This window comes from Lepidothrix coronata, unplaced genomic scaffold (genome assembly GCF_001604755.1).
Source record: "Lepidothrix coronata isolate B3197 unplaced genomic scaffold, Lepidothrix_coronata-1.0 Scaffold5, whole genome shotgun sequence".
In the NCBI taxonomy this organism is placed as follows: Eukaryota; Metazoa; Chordata; class Aves; order Passeriformes; family Pipridae; genus Lepidothrix; species Lepidothrix coronata.
Genome location: NW_016690185.1, coordinates 5301467 through 5323764, shown reverse-complemented (window position 1 = coordinate 5323764; position 22298 = coordinate 5301467). Strand labels below are relative to the sequence as shown.

Here is a 22298-nt window from a genome sequence, read left to right as displayed (position 1 = left end):
TTTCTCAGGGCACTGTACTAGGATGACACAACTGGGACTATCGTTTGCCATTTCCCTTGCATGAAGAGGTGAATTTGAATGAGGAAATGTGGATGCTATTTCACAAGCATTAAATGCTTAGTTGCATAACCCCCTTCTTGTTGGCCCAATGGACAGGACAGGATGAAGTGCATGATTCTCCACTAACCTGATTTCTGAGTACTGGATAATCCATAGGAAAGTCCTTTGGCTTCTCGCCTGCCAGGAGAGAAAAGGAATTATGAATGTCTGTACTCACAGCATTTCAGTTTCATGCATTAGCTCCAGCAGAGCTTTGTGTTTAGTGGCCGAGGACAAGGCTTCATTTCAAGTTCCTGGAGGCTGGCGTTTACCAGAATGTCAGGCATGCAAACCAGCACTTTGACATTTTCTTTTTCCCCATCTGTGTGCAAGTTGTGAGTGCTGGTGCTCAAATGTCTGGGACTGGCACTCATCAATTTGATGTGTTCATGTCTCTGTGTCCATAGACCCAGGCTATGTTTGCGTCTGCTCTTCTGAATTCTTTGGCTAGTTTATAGATTTACTGGGAATCCAGGGCAGATTTGGTGATGAAGCAGCATCACCAAAGCATTGCTTATACTTCCAAATTGCCATCTGCTGACAGAAATATTTTCTGGCTCTACATGCAAGTGCAGGTTCATATGAATGGGCATGTGGCAAGAAGCACAGTTAGCAGTGCTTCTTCCAGTCCTCTGACTTGTGAGTTGAAGTAGCTTAGTTTTAGCTGCTTACCCCAGTGTATGTGTGCAACTCCTTACAGCTGGGCTCTTTCTGCTTTCAGCCTGCTAGGTTAAGTGCTCTGACTTAAGGCACTGGGAAGCAGAAACACAACCGGAAGGAAATAAAAGAAAATGATCCAGATAGATAGCTAAAATCTTCCCTTCACTGAATTTTTACTTGGCTTTGGTGTGGAAAGTATTCTGTCTTCGATTGCTTTACACCGTAGTATTTTTGGGTATATGTAGGCTGAAGAGAACAGCTGGTTACCTTGGACTGTAAATTGGGGTGCGCAGTTCTGACCTGCTTTACCTTTGTTTTTCTCTGACTAGGGGAGGCATACGATAAGAAATACAATTTACAGAGATATAACGTGAGTTCTACTTAAAAGGAGGACTGACAAACAGGATCAATTCCCAGCTCCCTGGTAAAGAGGCTCTGGAAAGAGGGCACAAAGTTGGACATGCTAGCTAGGTACCCACAAATGCCTCTTGTGACAAAAGTCATATCTTACTTGCGTAGGGCTGCACAGATACAAATTCCAGAGAACACGAACAGACACAGCACAATGAGGATGGGGACAATTATAGCTGTAAGCTTTAAACCTGCATGAGAAAAAAAGTGATAAAAGTTTAAAAGGCAAATTACTCTGAAGATAATTTTTACTACAGAGAATGCAGCAAAAAGTAGATAATATTGCAGGAATGCTCCTTGAAGAGAGCATAAAAATGTACATCTATAAAACTAAAATACTACTCCTCAGCCACACTTTCTTGCCATGTACCTATGTGGAACAATGTTGAGATGAAAGACTTGAATATACTTTCTCAAGGGTGACACTTGACTTGGCATCTATATGCATCCTTACAAAGAGCAGTTCTTTCTTATTACACACCAGATGACTTTTAAAAAGCCACTTACACACACTTTGTTTGCAGTTGCTTATAAATCTGCCAAACAAGGCTGCAATTTTACATGCTGAGTATGTGGCTCGTGGAACAGACTGAAGCATTTCAGTCAAAATAGTTCAAAGCTTTCCATGAGTGGATCTAGGGAAAAACCTGTTTAGCCCCTGTTAAATTCTAACACAACATGCTTTAGCACAGGGATTTGAAAATCAGCAGTGGGGTGGCTCTTGTGTCAGGAGTGTTCATACCCTGTTTCTACAGACACTTGCCAGCTGTGACAATAAGGTAGTACAAGTGTCCACGGGGTATTTACAATTTAGCAGATGAAATCTCAGTAGATTTAATTTTCAGTGAACATGGATATGGTTTACCCATGCTGCTGCACAGATGAATTGAGCTTCTTTGCTCTTGGCAAGAGCTTCAGAATGTTTTTTTTTATTACAGTGATTGCTTCTACAACCAATTTTTTCACAGAGCCATTCCTACAACTATCGGCTATCTAGTGGGTAGAAGCATTTGGTACAGTGGATCTGGTAATGTCTACCTGGCTGTGGGTCCACCAAACAGTCAGTATAAGCACCAAATTTTGTTTGTTTGCTTTTTAAGATCTTAGATGCTAGCTCCACAGCATTAAAGGATGAAGACTGCAAATTCAGGAAGAAGTATGCAAATTAACGTGGTCTGAGCCCCCATGAACACATGCATTATGGAAAAATGTTTAATTACATAACTGTGCACTACTGTATGCTTCTTTTAGCTGGGGACCCTCTCTGGGAGGGGTCATGATTGTGTAGAGAGAAGGTAACATTTTTGTGAGACCACTACCTCACATTTTTAACTAATTTTTATAATTTAAAAAAATCATAAAATATAGGAAAATAGTGAGGAAGAGCTCTTCCAAAAATTGCTGCTGAGTGCTCACTATAGTCCCTTGAGCAACCCACCAAGCATGGCAAATAAACCAATAGGACAGGGAAACCAAAGCCTGATGTTAACACATCAAGGAAAATTAAGGCTTTCGATCTCTTTCTGTGCTTTAAGACAAAAAGAACGTATGTTCCTCCCTCTTCTCTCTGTCATTAATCTTTAATAAAGTCTGAAGGGAAAATGAAAGTTTTGGTTTGTGAGAAAATTTCAAGTTCACTCAGGCTGGACTGAAGACATGATGCATCCTAGAGAAAATGCAGCACTAGGTAGTGTTACCCAAGTTTGTTTCTTCTGACGGGATGGGCTCTGTAACAGTCCTGTCTTCTTTTCCAAGGGAGGTTTCTGTGCTTTGACTTGGTTTCTGCCACATTGAATGCGTAAATGAACTGTTAGCTGCAAAAGAGAAGGGGGCATCAGTGGCACTGGGGTAGCACAGTGGTTTTAGAGGCACCATGCCTGGGGACCACTGCTTACCCCATACCTGGCATTATTCGACACCCCATCAGCTCAAGCTTCAATGCTATTCTTTGGTTCCAAGTCTGAGGGATAATTCGCACATAACGGGCCACTATTGGAGGGATGAAGTTATTGCGTACTATGTCACCGGAGTTGGAGTTGCCTTGGAATACCTGCAATGAAATGTGCACACATTGTTTGCTTGGTTCTGAAAGTCTCTTTCTTCAAAGTGTTCCTGACATCCATCTTCAAAGATTTTCATTATCCTAAAACTAATACAGTGATAATCTGGGATTTAGACACAAGATTTTAGGAATTGAGAGTTCTGGAAAGAAAGAAATAATCTTTTCAGTTCTGCCAGATGATCACATTTTTCTGTTAGCTTGGAGGAGAAAGATTATCACCATTTCAGTTCTGTGTAATTTTTAGTTAATGTATGCTGGTATAATGCTATCATTTTTTATTTAATAGCACAGCAGCACCCTTTCTTGGGAACAGGGGATAAAGACATAAAAAGAAAAAACTGAACTGAAGAGTGACTTTTAACCATGCAGTTGTTATTGCACTTATACAGTATTTCCTAGAATCAGCTCAGCCCCTTGCGCAGAACAGTAGTCCTTGCAATATTAATTCTTAGAGATGCTTCAGCATGATCTAGGAAAACTTAAAAGCCTGATGAGATAGAGAAGAGAGCTCAGCATATCTTAGATAAAATGCTAGGCCACACAGGGTTCCGATAGGACAGGTTCTGTCATGCACCTTAGCTGAAACTAAGATCATATATAATACTTTAATAAGATTATTTGCATATAGCGAGTCATTGTGGAAAACCACAAGTCTTTGCAGTTCAGCCACTACTAGGTTGATTTGTCACTTTTTGGACCAACATCCACTCAGTTGAATGTTTAAAAGAAACATTAAACCAGTTAATGTTGGGCAGTGAAATTCCTTGCCATGCAAGCTAAGAAAATCAGAGCTAGCAGGAAATCTCTCTGCAGCTCTACCAAATTTTTAAAACCTGTCATCAGGCCTGAGGACCAGGTAGAACCTTCTCCTGAGGCAAACTGAGCTCTCTGAGAAATGATAAGTGAAGGTCTGACTTTGAACACTGTGGGGACACGGAGTGAGGCTTTTGGGGTTTCTTTCGTTTGAAAGGAAACATGAGGTTTTCAGGGGATAATGTTATCAGACAAACTTGTGCGGCGCGTCTTTTGTCTGCATTAACTTGTTGCACTTCTTTTATACGTTCATTGCCAAAGTCACATAGAGTCTGTGAAAGTTGTTGAGTATTTTAGTGTAAGAGTGTATATTTTACATTCTGTTACACCAGTTCCTAACAGACATAGGCTGTGCCCACTTTTGTCAGAAGAGTCCCACCAGTGAGGAGTGGGGAGTGGTGTAGCCCTGGTGATGGTAACACGGGCACTGCGGAAGCCACAGGCACAGCTCCAGCACCTGCGCTTTACCTGAGGGAGTTGTTTCATTTGGCGGGGGCGGTAGATTGACCATTCAGATGCATTTGAAGCTGAGCCTCAGCTTTGCTGGTGCTGTGCCGACCTACGCTTCTGCACTGGTACAGCATTACTAGCACAAGCAAAAGCTGAGCTGAGCTAAAGACTTGCCCAAACAGCCTGCTGTACAGCTTTCATTACACCGTTTTTTTGAAAGAAGGGCACGGACATACACATGCCTCCCTGTGTGTGTCCCACAACTTCATCAGTCCCTGGATAACTTCCTTGTTTTGACAAGCTTACTGTCTACTACTCCAGGGGCAAAAATTACACTGGTGAAGACAACCCAAGTTGAGACTAGTTTGAAACTCTTAATCTTTCTTGACAGTGAAAGCCTGCCCTTCAATGTCAAGGCAGCGTACACATTATTGCTTTGTGTTTTCCTACCCTTCCCACTTTCCGTTACCTTTTCTTCGTTGCTCAGAATCCCTTTGTAAGTTCTCCATTTTGAGTTGTTATTTTTATAGTTCATAGTAAATGTCTTCACGTAAAAGTTGAAATTCAGCATCGTGGATCCAGAACCAGTGGTCTTAATCCCTTTTGACAAGATGCAAAAAACATTTTCGTTTGCTAGGTGTCTGTTTTAAAGGAACATTTTCAAATGCAAACACAGAAGCCAAAACAATTTGGAAAATTTTGCCTTCGAGGTCTTAATTTATTTTTCAAACTGTGTTGAAATTGAGTTTAAGGTTGGATGGAAAGAATGGAAATCAGTTTTAAATTGTCAGAGCCATGGATATTTTTAACAGAGCACAAAGGGCTGAGAGAGCTGGGCCTGTTCAGGCTCGAGAAGAGATGACTGAGAGGGAACCTCATCAATGTGTATAAGCATCTAAAGGGAGGGTGTCAAGAGGAGGGAACGAGGCTCTTCTCAGTGGTGCCAAGCAATAGGACAAGAGGCAATGGGCAGAAACTGATGCACAGAAAGTTCCACCTGAATAAGAATCATAGAATTATAGAATCAACCAGATTGGAAAAGACCTCCGAGATCATCAAGTCCAACCTTGATCCAACACCCCTGTGGTTACTAGACCATGGCACTAAGTGCCACATCCAGTCTCATCTTAAAAACCTCCAGAGATGGTGAATCCACCACCTCCCTGGGCAGCCCATTCCAATGTCTGATTACTCTCTCTGTAAAAAATGTCTTCCTAAAATCCAACCTAAACCTCCCCTGGCACAGTTTAAGACTGTGTCCTCTTGTCCTACAGCTGGTTGTCTGGGAGAAGAGACCAACACCCACCTGGCTACAACCTCCTTTCAGGTAGTTGTGAGGTCTCCCCTGAGCCTCCTCTTCTACAGGCTAAACAACCCCAGCTCCCTCCGCCTCTCCTCATAGGACTTGTGCTCAAGTCCCTTCACCAGCCTTCACCTGGAGGAAGAACTTCTTTACTGTGCAGGTGAAAGAGCACTGGGAACATGTTGCCCGGAGAGGTTGTGAAGTCTCCTTCACTGGAGATCTTCAAGAACCATCTGGACACAATCCCATGCCATGTGCTCTGCTTGAGCAGGGAGGGTGGACCAGATGACCCCCTGTGGTCCCTTTCCAACTTTATCTATTCTGTGATTCTGTGACTCCAAAATGATAATTGCTTTTTGGTATTATGGTCCATATCAGCCATCTTTACATCTTTAGCAGCAACTGTAATTTACACTTTTACACCTAAATCAGGAGATGGAAATAGGAATTTCTTTCACCTGGACCATTGTTTCAAAGGCTATGACTTTCATGTTTCTTATTGATTCCAGAACTGCATCATTAACAGATCCTAAGCAATTGTTTATCATCCACCCAGGCTCTACCAGTCCCTGTGTGTTTTGTTCTGTCCGCATGTTTATAGATCAGACACACATGACAATTGAGTTGAACACTATATCTCCATAGGAAGACCAGTCTTGTAAATAGCCAACATTTTTTTAAATATTCAAGAATATTTTTAAATATTCTTGAATGCAGAACATTTCATTACATTTAACAAAAGAAACATTGCATTTGTGCACTATTAGCTTTTCTGCTGCATTCATTTTGTTCTCCAGCTGCAACACCAGTTTCTAATAACCAGACAGCGACATACCTGTTATTCTCTTCTTCTCTCCCAGGTCTATCTCCAACCATTCACGATTGCTGCTGTGGTTAGAGGCCCAAGCCAATCCCAGGACTTGAAGCCAAGCCTTGTCAGGAGACCACTGGAATAGTTGCCCAAACTCGTTGGTCTCCTCCCAGTAGGAGGATGCAGTAACCTGGCTCTTGGAGAGGAATCCCTCTTCCAGACTGAGAGATTTGTTGCAGCCTAGGAGTCCCCACACAGACAGGCAGAAGGAGTTACTTTGCGTTTTCACAGGATATTTTTATATTAGGCTAGCAACATTTAAAGACCACCCACAACAGCCAAATCAGACGTTGCTGAATCTACTGCTAGCCTGATGCTCTCCATTAGCTGTGGTGTTTACCAGAATTTGTAGTGGATGATCCAGTACCAGTGTGGTGCAGTCCCTCTCCTTTACCAATCTAACTCCTACGTACAAGACACCTTCTGACTACATCTGCTATTTTTGCAATTTTGTTTTTTTAATCTCTGCACTTTTGTCTCATTCCTGTGAAGACTTTTTATTTTTAAATTTTCCTTCTGAAACATAATATTTATGTTTTGAGATTGGTGTTAACTAATTCTGCTCTACAAAACATTTCACAGATGAAGGCACTGTACTGAAAGGAACACTTTACTGTAAATATTTCATGATTCTCACCTGCAATTAGGGCTAGGAAAGTTACTCATTAGAGAAGTTCCTTGATACTGCTGCCAAGACATGATATCATGAAGATAATAGCTGCAGGTAAGTATTACAAACTCCACCAAAGAACGCACAAAATTTCTGCACATCGAGGTTCTTCAGAGAAAACAGGCCAGTGGAATATGGTTTCAATGAAGTTAAAAATAATTCCTTGGCAGATTTAAAGGCCTATACATGCTCTACACGTTTTCAGTTTTCAGTGGAATAGTAAATGATTTTATCTCAAATGAGTAAAATATAATCCAAATGAATGAATGTGAACTTTTCTCCCCTCTTTGCTGTGTTTTATGCAAATGAACAGCTTGACAGATTAAAAAGAGGGTTTTGCATCTTGGAAAGTCATAAACAAAAACTCGTTCTATATCAGTGCAATATAAATATATCTTCATTCCTCCTATGTTTTTTTTTTTCTCTTCTTGTATGATGAAGATGAAATTTATAAATGTCTGAAGAAAAATTGCTTTAATTTTTCTGTAGCCAAAAGTACATAAAAATGGGATTATCTGATTGCCATTTTTCATATGCTGGCACTAGAAATGCAACAGCAGAATACTATTTCAGTTTCTCGTCTATGTGCATATGACCGCACATATTCTCTGGTTTTTTTCTAGCTCACTTCACATCCCTTCAATTTTTTTATTCACTTACCAATTTTAAAAAATTGCTGTCCTAAAACATCCTTCTTAGACACAGCCTGACATTCTCCTGATCATTTTTCAAAACTTTTGCAGAAAATACTTAAATAAAAAGGTAACATATGAATAGCTAAAAATAAAGCAATTGTTCTTACCATTCGAAGTAAATGTAAACCGCTTATCTGACAGTGAACCACTGTAAGAAAAGAAAAAGGTAATTCAGCCTTTCATGAGGTGATCACAGGAATGCTGAGGTACAGTTTCAGAATCACTGTTTATCCAGTAAAATGTCTCTGGCCAGATAGCCGCTTTCTTTGCACTCTAGTGCATCTCTTACTGTGACTGAATTCCAATCATTTTTTAAATGGATTTGAACATTTGTTATGCTTTAAAGTGACTTCCTGTTGCATCAGCCTGTTACTCTTGCTACATGTGAAGGAGTTACACTTGATGGCAACTAAACCACACCAGCTCTGGCCATTCCTGCTTGGGCTTCAGGTGTATCATAGGATGCCACTGGATGAAAACTACTTGTTTTAATCTGGATGGGAACCACTTCTTTATAACCATGGCCAACATCTCCCATCAGGAATGGTTCTTTATGGTCCATTAACCACATCTATGGATCTCTTTTTCTTCCTGCTTCTGACAGGGACTGCTTTGCTTCAGGAGAAAAGTCATTTCTTGGGCCACTCCACACAGGCCTGCACAATGCAGGACAAGATAAAATCATCACTGTGAGGGAAAGCTGATCTTCCCTTGGCCTCCCAGGGAGCACTTTCTGATTCCCAAGGAGATGCCCCTGAGGTTTCATTCCAGAAGCAATGACGCTGACTGGCTGCCTAATCAAAAGAAAGGCCTGGGTTTTAACGTGAAATTAGTTTGGATTTCTTAAAAATCTGACCCCTTCACCGTCACTTCAATTAGCTGCATGCATCACTTGCCCCTTTTGAAAAGCCTTAGCCAGCGTGACTGAGCAGTAAAACAACTTCTGCACTAAGCATCAAGACAGTTCCCTTTCAGGCTGCCCTTTTGTTGTTGACCAGGAAAATTTCCCCCCGAGGTACTGTCTGCAGGCTAAACCACGGTGTGCACTGTCTGTATGTTTTGAGAGTACTGCAACTGGGGAATAGGAAAGTAGTCCCATGTCAAGGTCAATAAAAACACTGCCTCTTTCTGTCACTGAGGGAAAACTAATGACTACAGGCAAACGAAGCCCATCAGAGATGATGGGGAGCACTGGGTGGGAGCTGATTTGTTTGGGCATGTAGGCGGCATGTAGCTAGAAGGGGAAACACAAGCCCTCCCTCCCACATCTTCCCCCCAGGCAATCCTCAGGGGCGATCAGATGCACTCTGCTCACTTCAAACCAGTTCGACATCAGAGCCAAAATATTTTTTGCTTTCTTAGTGAATGCAAAGCAATCCATTTCAAGAGAAAAGAAGAAAATAAACACCTATGGTGATCAGTAAAACCTACCCAAAACAGCAATCACGGCACTCCTTGAATATGATAAAGCTTTGTAATAAAAAAGTCACCCAGATCCCTTTCAAATAGAGAGCAGCAAATTTAGCAAATAAAGGGAGGAGATTACCATTTCTAAGGTCTATAAAGCTATGAAATCAAGCTGAAATACTTCTACTATAATTCACTAAAGAGGAAAAAGTAATTCAGTAAGTGGTAATTCATCAGTTTACTAATGTGACAACTGGCATTTGTCACACAAATTCCACTTTGTCCTTTAAGGAAGGGTATCACCCCATGCCCCTCATTTTCCTGACAACCTTCAGGATCCTGCCTTTCTAAAAGTACTAGTGGCAGCACTACATAGAAGACCTGTGCTGGTAGCTCTGCAAAAAAAGGATGCTACTTCCCATAATAAGTAAAATAAATAAATATAAAATACCTTTTTGTTTCCAGAGTTGGTATCAAGCAAGCTTTTCCTAAGCAGTGAAAGTTAACCCCGAATCTCATCTTTCTCTGTTCACAAGCACACAGTATCTTGCGTTTTCAAAGACAAATGATTTCATGTGCGTAGATGTATAGTGAGAGGCCAGGCCACGTCACAAACTTAAACCCTCATGTATTTGTACTGGATAGCAGAACTGCCCAATAAATTCGGCCACTTGGTCTTCATTACAGCATTTGTGGGTGCAGGTCCACGCGTGGATCATGAGAACTGAAAACCTCACAGATGCTGGTGCGTAACAAGCGCACTGAAAAATGGAGTGGGGAGGCGAAGGTCAGCTCTCCTGGGATGATGGGCAAGCGAGCCGAGCAGTGTTAACAATGCAGATACTTAACAGCTCGATGCACACCAGCACCAGCTTTTGATGAGGTCAATTTCAGCTCAAGCCACTAAATAATTTAAATCTTTAGTACTGGAATCCACTGTAAATGAGATTTTAAAAGCTTGAGTAAGCTTTTATTTAAGGGCACCTGAAAAGCTCTTAAAGCACTGCTGCTCAAGCACCAATTTTTTCTTGCCAGCACTGGCTTCTCTGCAGGATTTTCTTTCACTGTGTAGGTACCCTGAGGACAGGGAAGCCATGCAACTTTGCAAATACCTCTTGTAAAAGCTTTCTTAAAGCATATGTGTTGGTTCATTTTTTTAGTAAACAGGCCCACTGTTTCTAGGAACATTTTTTCATGATTTGAAATAAAAGGATTTCCCTGAATACTCCAGATTTCCTCTCCTGGCATAATGGGCTCACACCAGCAGTTCATCTGCTCCAGGGATTGTCCCAGCTGCCAGGTATGGCAGAAGCATCCTAGGAATCCCATTTTTCTTAAGGTCCATGCCATCTAGTTTGCAGGCATCCAACCCAGTATGAGCCTGTTTACCTGTAGCTCCCTGTATAACCTGTAGAAAGTGACAGTTGTCTCCTCAGGGCAATTCAGTCTCTTCAAGATGTGCATCATGCTCAAGGAGTGCCCTGGTAGGCAGAAGAGCTACAGGGGCTATGCTCCTTCTTAGGCTGCTTTCTCAGGGGCTTCACGTTAAATTGGCTACATCCAAGCCCTGGAGGCTGGCTTCAGCCTGGAAGCACGTTTCAGCTTTCCTTCAAGTAAACGGGAGTTTTCCCACTTGATGTAACAGAGACAAGTTTGCATCTCCATGGATACTTCTATTTCTCACATGAAATGGATGGGATATTTTGTGAATAGCAACATTAAAAGGACACAGTTAAGGCGATTGGTAATTACACAAACTGTTTTCCCCCAGCACATGTGCATTTGCTTTCTTAAACACTTAATTCCTTGCCCATAGCTCTTGTACTGTGAAAAAAATACAAACGGGAATCATAACTGCCTTTCATTATAAAATTTCATGTGCTGCTATCTGAGTTACTCCTACTGGGACTCTCAAGGATAACAAACATATGAATGTATGTAAACAGTTCTGTAACATCTTCAGGTAAGGTACAAAGTATTAAATTTATGGTTTCACTAAGCTGGCATGTGTGATAGAAAGAATTTGTATTATTTGTTTTATGGAGGAGCTTGGTGCCTGAGCAGAGCTATCAATCCTGCTCTGCTTGATACAACTTTATATTAATTTTCTTTGGCAATCAACTTTCAAGAAATATAGAAAATATTTAGGCTTTACAGTTCTTTGGCTATGATCTACATACTACCCAGGTTTGTATACTTCAGTTCCATTATATATAAAGCATTTCAATCTGTGCTGAAGTTTAAGCACAGCAACAGAGCAAACAAATGCCTTTTATTTTTTTTTTAATGAATGAAACTATGATTGTAAAATTGTCAGGAGGGTGTGAGAAATCATGAAGAAAACAGGAAAATAGTATAAAAAACACATATTCTCTTAGCTCTCATAGCTGTGGGATGGAAATTTCCCTTCCTACTTAAAAAAAAGCCTCATGTAAAATCCAGATAACATTTGAAAATTAAAAACTATAAACCAAGAGGAATGACAGAAGCAGTTGCTGGAAGGGCTTACTGTGCTGGATAGAGATTAGAGGATTTATTTCTACTTCAACAACAGTACAATTAAAAGTGAGAAGATAAGCAGGAAATATAACACCCTTGCTATAAATATTCTAAAAGAGAAAAACTCTGAACATGTCAATAGCACAGTGTTTAAGAAGTTGTTCATTAAATCCCCTATGGCTCAATGGCACTTTCTATTTATTCAGTCTTCCTAGCTTTTTTCAAACTTTAACATGAATTTACCATGATTTATTAGCACATCGATTAAAGGTGTTCATTGCAGAACATCATATTCTCTTGTATCTGCTAACAAAGTAATTTGTAGATATGTGTTGGAAAGAATAGAAGGAAAAAAAGAAGAAAATACTTCACTACATGGTATAGAGCCACTGAAAACTTTGAATATTTTCCTATCTCCAATGCCAACACCATTCTAATAAAGCTATAGAAACTAAGCCCAAAAGCCTCTAGACCCACACCTAACATCTTTTCCTCCCCAAAATGGTGTCCCCAGCTGCTTCTGCTGATGTGGACAGTGCACTGTACCCCGGGATTTGCCCCCAGTGTGAGCTCCACCAGTGGTACTCACTCTTGTGAGGGGATGCCATTGGCGACGGCGCCTTCGTAGCGGCTGATGCCCTTCTGCTGCGTGACGCTGATCTGCCCACCCAGCTCGTCCGTGATCACGCCCGCGTGTATCGCAGATTTGCACAACAGCGAGGTCTGAAAGGCAGAAGCCAAAACTCAGAAGATCAATCTGACAAACTGCAAATGCTTTCCCTTCCAAGCCACTAGTATACAGGTGTTACAGCTCATAAAATCCAGGTAAAGCTCAAGAGAAATACGAGGCAGGGGAGGAAGGAAGAACAGCAATCTTTGAAAGATATACGTTTCCCAAAGTAATGTCTTTTGGGTTTTTTTTAAATGAAAGACCAAATAATCTGCTTCTGAGAAGGTGCTGTAAGATTGTCACTCCTCAGGAAAACAAAGTCAAAGGCAAGGCAAGATTTCCTTGGGAAGATAAATCAGTAATTGCTTGCTATTCTTGCCTGAAGGCAGACCTACCTATTACTGCACCTTAGGACTTGAGTCATGACGTACATTAGGAGATTTAGCTATGTGTTGACTAGCTGCTGCTGGGTTTTAAGTATAGCCCATTTACCAGTGTCTGAGGTGGGATAGTGCTGAAAAATACAGGCAGGACAACTTCTGTGCCAACTAGGTGGCTGCAGGCAGAAATTGGTCTGGTTCACAGAGGCCCTGCTTGGGCTGTGCTACTGGAAAATCTGGGCTGCTGGGCTGTTCCCTCCAGGGAGGGCTGGGGGGGAGCAGGGGCTCAAAGGCAGCAGGTCTTCAGGGGAGCCCTGCAGGTTCTTCCCATCAGATAAGCTAAATCCTTCTTAATAGTGAAGGGAAAATGTCTTTCACAAATTCCTCAGTGCAGATAAGATCTGCATGAGGTCATGCCATGTGCTGCTTTTCTGTCCTAATCATCCAACCCAAGGGCAGAATAACTCCAACTAATGAGAATGTAATGTGGCATTTCTTTGTTTCTTCAGCTCTGCCACTTTCCAGGCTGGAGCCGGCAAGCTTGAATAACTGGATGAACAGGTTAAACATCAACACTGACTTTTTGGAAACACAGCAACTGTTATAGTTGTGATAGGGTGGGATTTTACTTCAGGGATATGATTAAGCTTACTCTTTGAGATTTCACAGGCGTGACAGGAGGACAGTCTATGGTGAGGGGCACAGAGAGGGCAGAGCTCTGTGTGATATGAACTGTGGATAAGTGCAAGCACTTGGGCAAATTCTTCACTTTAAAGAACAAGCAGTTGGAACAACCCAAGAGGTTGGTAGTTATCAGTGGGATGTGATTAGGCAGTGTGTAATATTTATTTCATCTCAGAGGAGATTGCTAGGATGTGTTACTGAAACGTATTTTTTTCACGTGTGAACACCAAAAAAGTAAAAGCTAAAATCACAGAAATATTTGGTACATGGATGAGCACTGCCTCAAGAGGGACAAACCCTATGCAGGGTTTTTCCAGAAAGCCAGAAACCACAAGTCAGTAGGTGTATTTGACAATTAGTGGACTTTGTTCTCACACAATTGATTTGTCTGTTTGACAAGTGTCTCTGTGTGCTTATATACTGATAGCTTACTTATATACTGATAATAAAGGGTCTATTTAACACAGCTGGGAATAATTACTGACAAAAGTCAAGCAGCAAAAGTTTAAACTGAGTGGTTCTATTCATGTTTCTTTCATCTTTATGAATTTCCCCTCATTATTCTGTGTACTTACATCTCTGTATCCTTCTCCAATATTCCCAGAAATGTCACCTGCTATGTCTCTGCAGCCAGCAGGACAGTATCTGCTGTAGTGAGAGGAGAAAGGCTTGTTTAAAACATGAACCGTAGTGATGATACACACAAATAAACTCATACAAAAGAAATGCTTTCAAACCAATAATTATTTTAGCAGCAATTTCTGGCTGGTGGTCTGTTAGTGAGTCTAGGGGACAAATAAATGGTCCCTTGAGTTTATAGGTGGACTGGACACAGTAGCACACAAAGAAACAGAAAAGCAGTTTTGCAAGGGCACTTATTTCTGTCTAATTCTCTTGTTCTAGAAATGCTACCATATGAGTTTTCAGTGCAGCCCAGATAAGAAGCCTATATGCACACTCAGACAGCAGCCAGAAGAGCACAATTTATTACCACTTCAAATCCTGTCACAAAGTTCAAGGAATCAAGAAATTATAGCTTGTCCTCAGATAATCTTATATCAGCTGGGATGTGATCTGCTCTCAGAGGGAGCACCGGAATTTAAAGCTATTTTGAATTTCAAAGTGGAAACTGTTTTTACATATACCATATATATGTATGCCCTAACGAGTATTGCTGAGAGCTCTGCAACTCCATTCCATCATTTTTCTGGGCTGCAGACTTCCATTCTGCACTACTGCTTCTCATAACAGAGCCTTGGACCATTGCAGCATTGGAACTCAAAAAAATTCACTTCTCCAGAAAACCAAGACTGTTTTCTAACATTTTCTAATGACTGGACCAGATGACAGATACAGCAAAGCAAGCCAGAATGCAGAGAGCTACAAACCCTCTTTACCTGAATTCAGCCTTTGTATAGTGGTTTGCTCGTTCCAAACAGGTGATTAGATCTGTGGAAAGTTTACAAATGTCAATTCCCATTGTAGGATGTAGAAATAGAGACAAATATTTGGTTAAATGTGTAATTACATTTAAAGACCCCTCTGTATAATATTTAAGCAATTTTGTTAGACTGGAAGCAACAGCTATGGTTCTCCCTCATTCTTTTCAACTCTCTCTTTTACACCTTCACCAAAGTTGAACAGACCTCCAGAACATTAAATGTAGGAATGAAAATAATAATCTGTCCTACCCCGTGCTCCTATCACAGTAAGGTGGATGCTGGAGCCCAGAAAACAGTGGAGCTTCAAGGAGAATGTATTAATTTTCTCTTTCACTGGGCCTTTATTGCAGATGGTCTAGCAGCCATTATATCTGGTTAATGCTACAACTATTCCTTGCACACATGCTATTAAAAATACCTTGGTTGATGCTAATCTGGAAATATTTAGGATCAAACATTTGGGCTAAAGTCTATGTGTGTAAAGAAAATAATGAAATAGGGGGGACTATGCCACTAATCCTCTACTACTTTTGGATTTCACTTTACCTGGATGATCACTACTGGCATAGGACAACAGAAAACCTCGTCCTGACACATGGGATCCACTCTCAAAGTGAATAGTTGCCTCATTGCTATCCAGAATGATTTCTTTGGGGACAGGCATCACATTACCACAATACGGCCCTATGGCAGAACAAAGAAGATTTCAAAAGTTTAGATGACATAATTAGACTGGAATATTCTCATGATTAGCAAAGAGTTTCATAACACATCCATTCTCTTTCAGTAACAATCCAAATGTTGACAAAAGGTTTTTGGCTTCAGTCCTTTATGAGTATGAGCTATAAAGTTATCCTGACAAGGAGTGGCCAGGATCCAGTTGTCTCTCCATGGCAGAAATTCCATTATGTGTCTCTCATCACATAAGCCTTAAGAGAATGATTAATGCCCTTTGACCTTTGAAGTACAGCATGCTTACAATCAGCAGTAATTCATTAGAGAAAATAACAGAACATTTAAAAGCAATCCAAGGGGTCTAGGCAGGGTCCCCTAGATAAACTTTCCAGACGCATACAGCTCGTGCTGCTGTAGCACAGCAGCCAGTCAGGAAGGATTAAGATCACAGAGTACGTGGTTTTCAGGGACCTTCGTGCCACAAATCGTACTACAAGACAGTTAACACCTTACTGGGAACATTTCTTAATCTTTTCCTTTTAAAAACACCATCAGGTCATGGAATTACACAGTTCAAGTCTCCAGAATTTTAAAGGAAAAGGAGAGGTAGAGAAAGGGGAAGATGAAGGGAGTGGGACAGGGAGACAAGAGCCTTGTGCTTACATTGAATTAGATAAGGGTTTTATAGCTACCAACTACAGTATCTTGGAACAGTCTTTGGGACACTCCTTTCTTGTGAGAGCAGGCATGCCCAGGACTCCTAGTAATTACATTTGCTTCTTCAGAAGTCAGTTCCCAAAGGGAGCATTCCTTTGAGACTGCCACAGTCTCTGCGCTTGCCTTCTGTCACCATACCTGGTGCAAACACTTGTCCCTGGCTACCCTCAGGCACAGATAATACAGAAAACCCCAAGTAGTTTGAGTACACTTGTCCGAATTTATGAGGCTATTTACAATATAAACTGCAAAGAGGTTTTGTAAGGTGGGAAACAGATTTTTTTTCCCAAGAGAAAAAAAGATACAAGCGACCCTTTACGAACCTTCAGCCCATCTGTTCTGTTGAGGTGAATGACAGCTTTTGTGTCCTAAAGTCTTTGGGATGAAAAATGATCAGTTTGATTTTTCCTAGACAACCTCATTTTGTTGATTGTGGCTACTTTAGGGCAATTTGGAACTGACTTCTGAGACACAAGAAATTACATTCATAGCATGACACAAATTTGATGAGTGATACCTCTCCTAACAGGCTCCTAAAAGCTTCTTCATTTTACTTGATATTCTGGGGTTGGGGGGGTGGGGAGGAGAGCTCTTTCCCAAATACTTCATTTGCCTTATTACAGCTATAAGGTCAGCCTATAGAGTAGCCCGATAGGAGCCAACGACAGCCAGCTGTCAGCAGAATGGGACAAACAAAAGAAGGAACTCTTGTCTTTTGGCTTATAAAAGTCACATGGTGAAGCCAGGCAGGCAGAGAAACAAGAGAGGAATATGACATTTCCCTGGACTACTCGTGTTGAAAAATGACTCACAACTTAGTCAGAGACAACAGTGTCTATAAAAAGGGTTAAACAAATTGCTTAGGAAATGAACTTATCAAAAAGACAGCATCTGACACCGTGTCATACCAGACAACTGCACAAATGATTTTTTTGAGAAGGTCTTTTGTGTCAGATTGCAGTGGGAGAAGTAAAGTGCTAACTTAGATATTTTTTTTTTGAGAGAGAGAGAGAGAAAGGGGAAGAAGACAGAAAGGCATTGCGCTTCTTCAAAACAAACACCTGAGAAAGCTTTAGTCCTTTTCTTCTCTGAAGGACTGTCTGTACATATTTTCTCACAAGTACTCTTTGGCTTTCTCCCTCGCAGCAATTGGCACTGACCTATCTACTCTGTAGGTATAATTTAGATGACTGATTCACAAAACCACACATCAGCTGGATCAGGGATGAGTGTCTCCTCCAGTAGCAAGTCTACATACGTTCCATATAATTATACAAACAAATCACACATCATGAGCAAAACCAATAAAATAAAATATAAAATAGGCTAGACTTATAGAGTTGTATAATCCAAATGAAAGCCAGAAATTCAGAAACAATCAGCTTAAGAAATCAGCATTTGATGTCTAAAGACAAGTTTCTACCTGTGATAAATCCAAAAATGGTATTTTTTGGATTTAAATCCAGGCTATGGTATTTTCTGCTAAGAGCAGTTCTGGTGTACTGAGAGATTTCCATGGGTAGCTCAAAATTAAGGGGCCTAGGATGAATTCCTTAGAGAATACAGAAACAAGAAAGATTATGCACTCAAGGAAGGACTATTTTCTGAAAGTTTATCAGTTTTCTGCAAAGATTTTTAAGAAAAAAATAGGTGTGGGATTTATTAATACTCTAAAACTTTAACTTGTTCTCTTGATGCAAACTAAGGAAGGCTTGAGAAATATTTAAATATATTTTTTCTCAATAAATCAGGTAACACCATGTCAGCACTATACTGTGAGGTCCTCAGACTTGCCTGAGGTCTAGCAGAGTTTATTTCCATGTTATCAAATACAGAAATAAGTGCTGAGAGGTAGCGCTCAGAAAAAAAGTGTAAGCATTATCTCACCCCTATATTGATGTTCTTAGAGAAGCTGATCAGACACCAGGTTGGCTTAGAGGTTTTCTACTCCCTGAAAAACTAGACGTGTACAGTCTGTTTTTCAGGAAAAGGTGTTAATCCACTATTTTTGCTGTTTACTGTCTTTAAAATGACCTGTGTAAAAGCACCTTTCTGATTTACCTAATAATATTGGTTTTGGTTTAGCAGTACCTCACTCCATTTTGCCAGGTTTTTGCAGAGTGGCTTTTTTACCTCAAATTCTCATTTTCCCCCGAATCCATTTATTTTACATAGATGGTCTTCCAAGAAATTCTCCAGGGGAACAACTAGTAATGCTTAGAAAATAAAACTGATTTAGGATCAAGACAATTCTCTGGGTTCAGTTTTGACTGATGAGAGAATTTTATGCTTTCATCTGTTTCCTAATTTTCTTTAGAAAAATAACATATTTGTTTTTATGAACTCTTTCCTGTGCACTTCCATATAGCAATCCTCCATTTCCTTTCATGCTGTAAAGCCAGAGACAAGATAGTCTTGTGGTCTCCCTGCATTTCAGCTTGTGGTGTGCCTGAATTAGATGCACTTTCTATATACACAGTAATGCCTAGCAGATTTGCTCTCCATTGACTTACCCATTACCTCGAATACATATATTGTGAGAATTTATAGGCATTAGAAGTATAAAACTAATCAGCATCTGTAAACATTAGACTTCATCTGAAAACTCTACTTACTACTCAGTATTTTCCATTTTAAGACAATTGAGGTATTTGGCAAAAATACTTCTAAAATTCATACATTCATATGTGCTCCCTGTGTTGTCTGTCCATTCCACCTAGGATTTATTGATTTTTATGAGCTGTCTATATGAATACAGTACAACCATAGTCGAGATGAGAGATGATGGAGAAAGCCTTGGTTTGTGTCTGGTATGAAAATGAGAAACTTGCTTATAGGGCAAGTTAATTGCTTAATTTTTGCTGCAGCATTTGGACTTGACTCTGGATAAATATCTAATTCCCAAAACTGGAACTTAGCCAAAAATTTTTAAGATCCCTTTTGAGAACTGCCAGATCACGTTATCAGTTTTTCATCTCCTAATGTTAGTTGTGAGGTAAGTTGTTTTGCATATTCAGTTTGAAAAACGAGTCATGAATGCTGATCTCTCTCTGTTTCCTGTTAAAGTCACTTGGCTGGAGCTCTGATGGGGTAACTAGGCAGGATTATTGAGTTTGTTTACTAAGAACAAAGAAAAGAGTTTGATTTAATAAACAGATGTGTTACATGTGATGAAACTGAGTAGGTGTTTTCCATATTTCAGTATTATTACATCTAGATGCCAGGACCTTTTCTTCTTTCCGTGTCTCATTAACAAGTTGACCCAACTGTGGTTCCGTCTGTTCGCTCCAGATTCTTTATAGATATATAGATATATATACACACACATATATATATATACGTATATATATATAAAAATATAATTCTGCAGGAGAGATATTAGGAGTCTAAGGATTTCAAATATACCTAATTTAATTTAATATTCTCTATAATTAAACTAACATTTAATGCCTTTCCTCCAGAACATTTGATCTGCTGGTATGGTCTAGGTGGCTTAAATTAAATACTTTTATTTTGGAATCACTGTCTCCAAGTAGTATTAACATCCTGCAAGATACACAGTAAATTGTCTCGTGGATATCCTTTGGATTGCTCCTCTGGAGACTGAAGAGACTATTTTATGTGTTGTTTATTTTTTAAATGTTAGCAAAGGCCTACTGCTTTTGTCTTTTTCATAATAATGTTGTTTTGCAAATCTGATGATCTTTACAGCATTGTCTGGTTTTAAGAGGTCTAGTTTATTTCTCCTGTCAACCAGGCTCTGGCACAGCTCATGAGCTTTCTTTGTTGAATTATGTTCCTTTATTTTTTCTACTTCCCGTAAGAAGTACTGTGCCTAGAGGACCCTCTACTCTTACACCATGTTGGCAATGCCTACATGCTGTTTGTTTCTGTGGTTCTTAATACTTTCTGCCTCTTCTATAAGGCTTTTGCTTCCTTTTAGAAGCAATTATTTCCCTCTTTAGCTATCGAATGTCTGGTTCACTATGCTCATTCTCCTTTCAAATTCCCAAACTTCACTTGAAATCTGCAGTTTGACATTCACAGAGGTCTTTAAGAAACTCAGTTTAGATATCAAATCATAACATCCTCCGTTCAACAGAGAATCTTCTTCCCTTTTTTTCAGTCTTTACTTAGAGAATAAGCCACAGTTGTCAGGCAAGGTGCAGCAACAATCCCATAGATCTTCCTCTCCAGTTTTAATATGTCCTAATGCGTTTGTTTGGGGAAAACAATGTTTTAAAATGTCATCCTTATATTCAGTCGCCTTTTCTCAAATAAATCAACTTGGCATTACCTCAGTAGCTGGGGAAGGACAGGGGATATGATGAACAGAGATTATGCTTGTTTCACTTCAGAGCTAAAACCTCATCCAGAGTGCAAGTCTTTCACAAATACCACACAAAACCAGCAAGGATCTGTTGTATGAAAACACCTGCATTCTCAAAATTCATCTCCATCCTACATTCACACAAACACTTCATAAGCAGTATGAAGTAACTCTTGATAAGCAGTAAGTCTTCCTCTCCTCCAGACCAAGAGAGGTCCTCTTTGCTCCAACCATGACACGCACACGTGCAGAGGTAACAAGCATGACCCCACAAGGACGTGCCAGGAGAGAAAAAGTGCTGCTCTATGTCCTTCTTTGCAGGACTCAGGCAAGGTGGTGTTTAATACTCGGTAGATACGAGTTGACAGAGTAGTCAAGATGAGACAGCCTGATTATTCGACATTTAACTCTGTGCAACACAGTCTGACCCCAGGCTGAGTGGTAAACATTTCTTGTTTTAGGAAAAACAAATATAACTTTCATTTAGTGTTTCCAAAGGGTTGCCAAAGACTGCAATAAAGAAAAGAAAAAGGCATCCTCGTTTGACTGGAGAAGTAATCACAATTAAAAAATGGAGGGTCTGGACCACCTGCACAGGCTGTACATCTGCCTGCTAGACTTCAAGTGAGATCCCTCACTTCTAACATTGCTGTGGTTTTAGCCAAATCCAAAGACAGAATCACAGCAACAGCTAGGAATCATGAGTGAAGAGCTGTAGTTTAACAAGAACCAGAGAATAATACATAATACACTGTATGCAGCTAAAAGAACGGTCCATTTGATAAAACAAAACACAGACATTCTTTGTTGCATCAATCTTTCCAAATCTGAAACCTCAGGATACTCAAGCAACCACTCAGGCGAAACCCAACTGTTAGAAGAGTTTTGACTGTTAAGAAACTGCTTGACTTGATCTTCAGCAAGAACTTGTCTGGGCATTTCCCTGGGTTTCCTGAAATACCAGAAACAATACAATAATAACAAGTTTCCTTTGAGGGACAAAAAAGAAACCTGGACACACCCTTTATTCAAGCAAGATATTTATTTCTATACATAATAAGGAGAGACTGGTTTGATGAATCCCCTCAAGTCATAATGACAGGTAGGAGGCATCCAAAGGCACTTGGTTCTCCTGCACACCTGCACACACACATGTGCACACTCTCAGCAACTATTAGACACCAGTAAATGCTCAATTTGTCTAACAGCCCATAGTGGCGGGGTGTGGGGAGGAAAAAGCATTTTCAGTAATTTCACTATTTCACACTAGTTACCGGCTGTAAATTATGCAAGAACAAGTCAACTGCACTAACTCTCCAAATTATTGCTAGTCACTCAGCAGCTCTGACATCCACCCCAGAGGAACACATCAATCTCCTACTGACTGGGAGTGAATGGAGAAGTAAGTAGGCACTTATCTCTTCTTTAGTCTTTCTCTCCAGTCAGGGCTGATGATCAGC

General features: G+C 40.3%; 1 protein-coding gene across 2 annotated transcripts in view; it reads right to left on the bottom strand.

Moving 5' to 3' along the window:
* The window catches only part of DCBLD1 (discoidin, CUB and LCCL domain containing 1), a 48599-nt gene that overhangs the window by 6338 nt on the left and 19963 nt on the right, over positions 1 to 22298 (bottom strand). For both annotated transcript variants that reach the window (XM_017830571.1, XM_017830580.1), the window contains exons 3-13: positions 15663 to 15800; positions 15072 to 15123; positions 14250 to 14322; positions 12530 to 12663; positions 8142 to 8182; positions 6634 to 6849; positions 4965 to 5095; positions 3073 to 3220; positions 2868 to 2984; positions 1271 to 1361; positions 188 to 237 (exon numbers count right to left, since the gene is read on the bottom strand). In XM_017830571.1, coding sequence (XP_017686060.1) covers positions 188 to 237; positions 1271 to 1361; positions 2868 to 2984; positions 3073 to 3220; positions 4965 to 5095; positions 6634 to 6849; positions 8142 to 8182; positions 12530 to 12663; positions 14250 to 14322; positions 15072 to 15123; positions 15663 to 15800 — 1191 coding nt within the window. The remainder of the gene's footprint in view (positions 1 to 187; positions 238 to 1270; positions 1362 to 2867; positions 2985 to 3072; positions 3221 to 4964; positions 5096 to 6633; positions 6850 to 8141; positions 8183 to 12529; positions 12664 to 14249; positions 14323 to 15071; positions 15124 to 15662; positions 15801 to 22298) is intronic.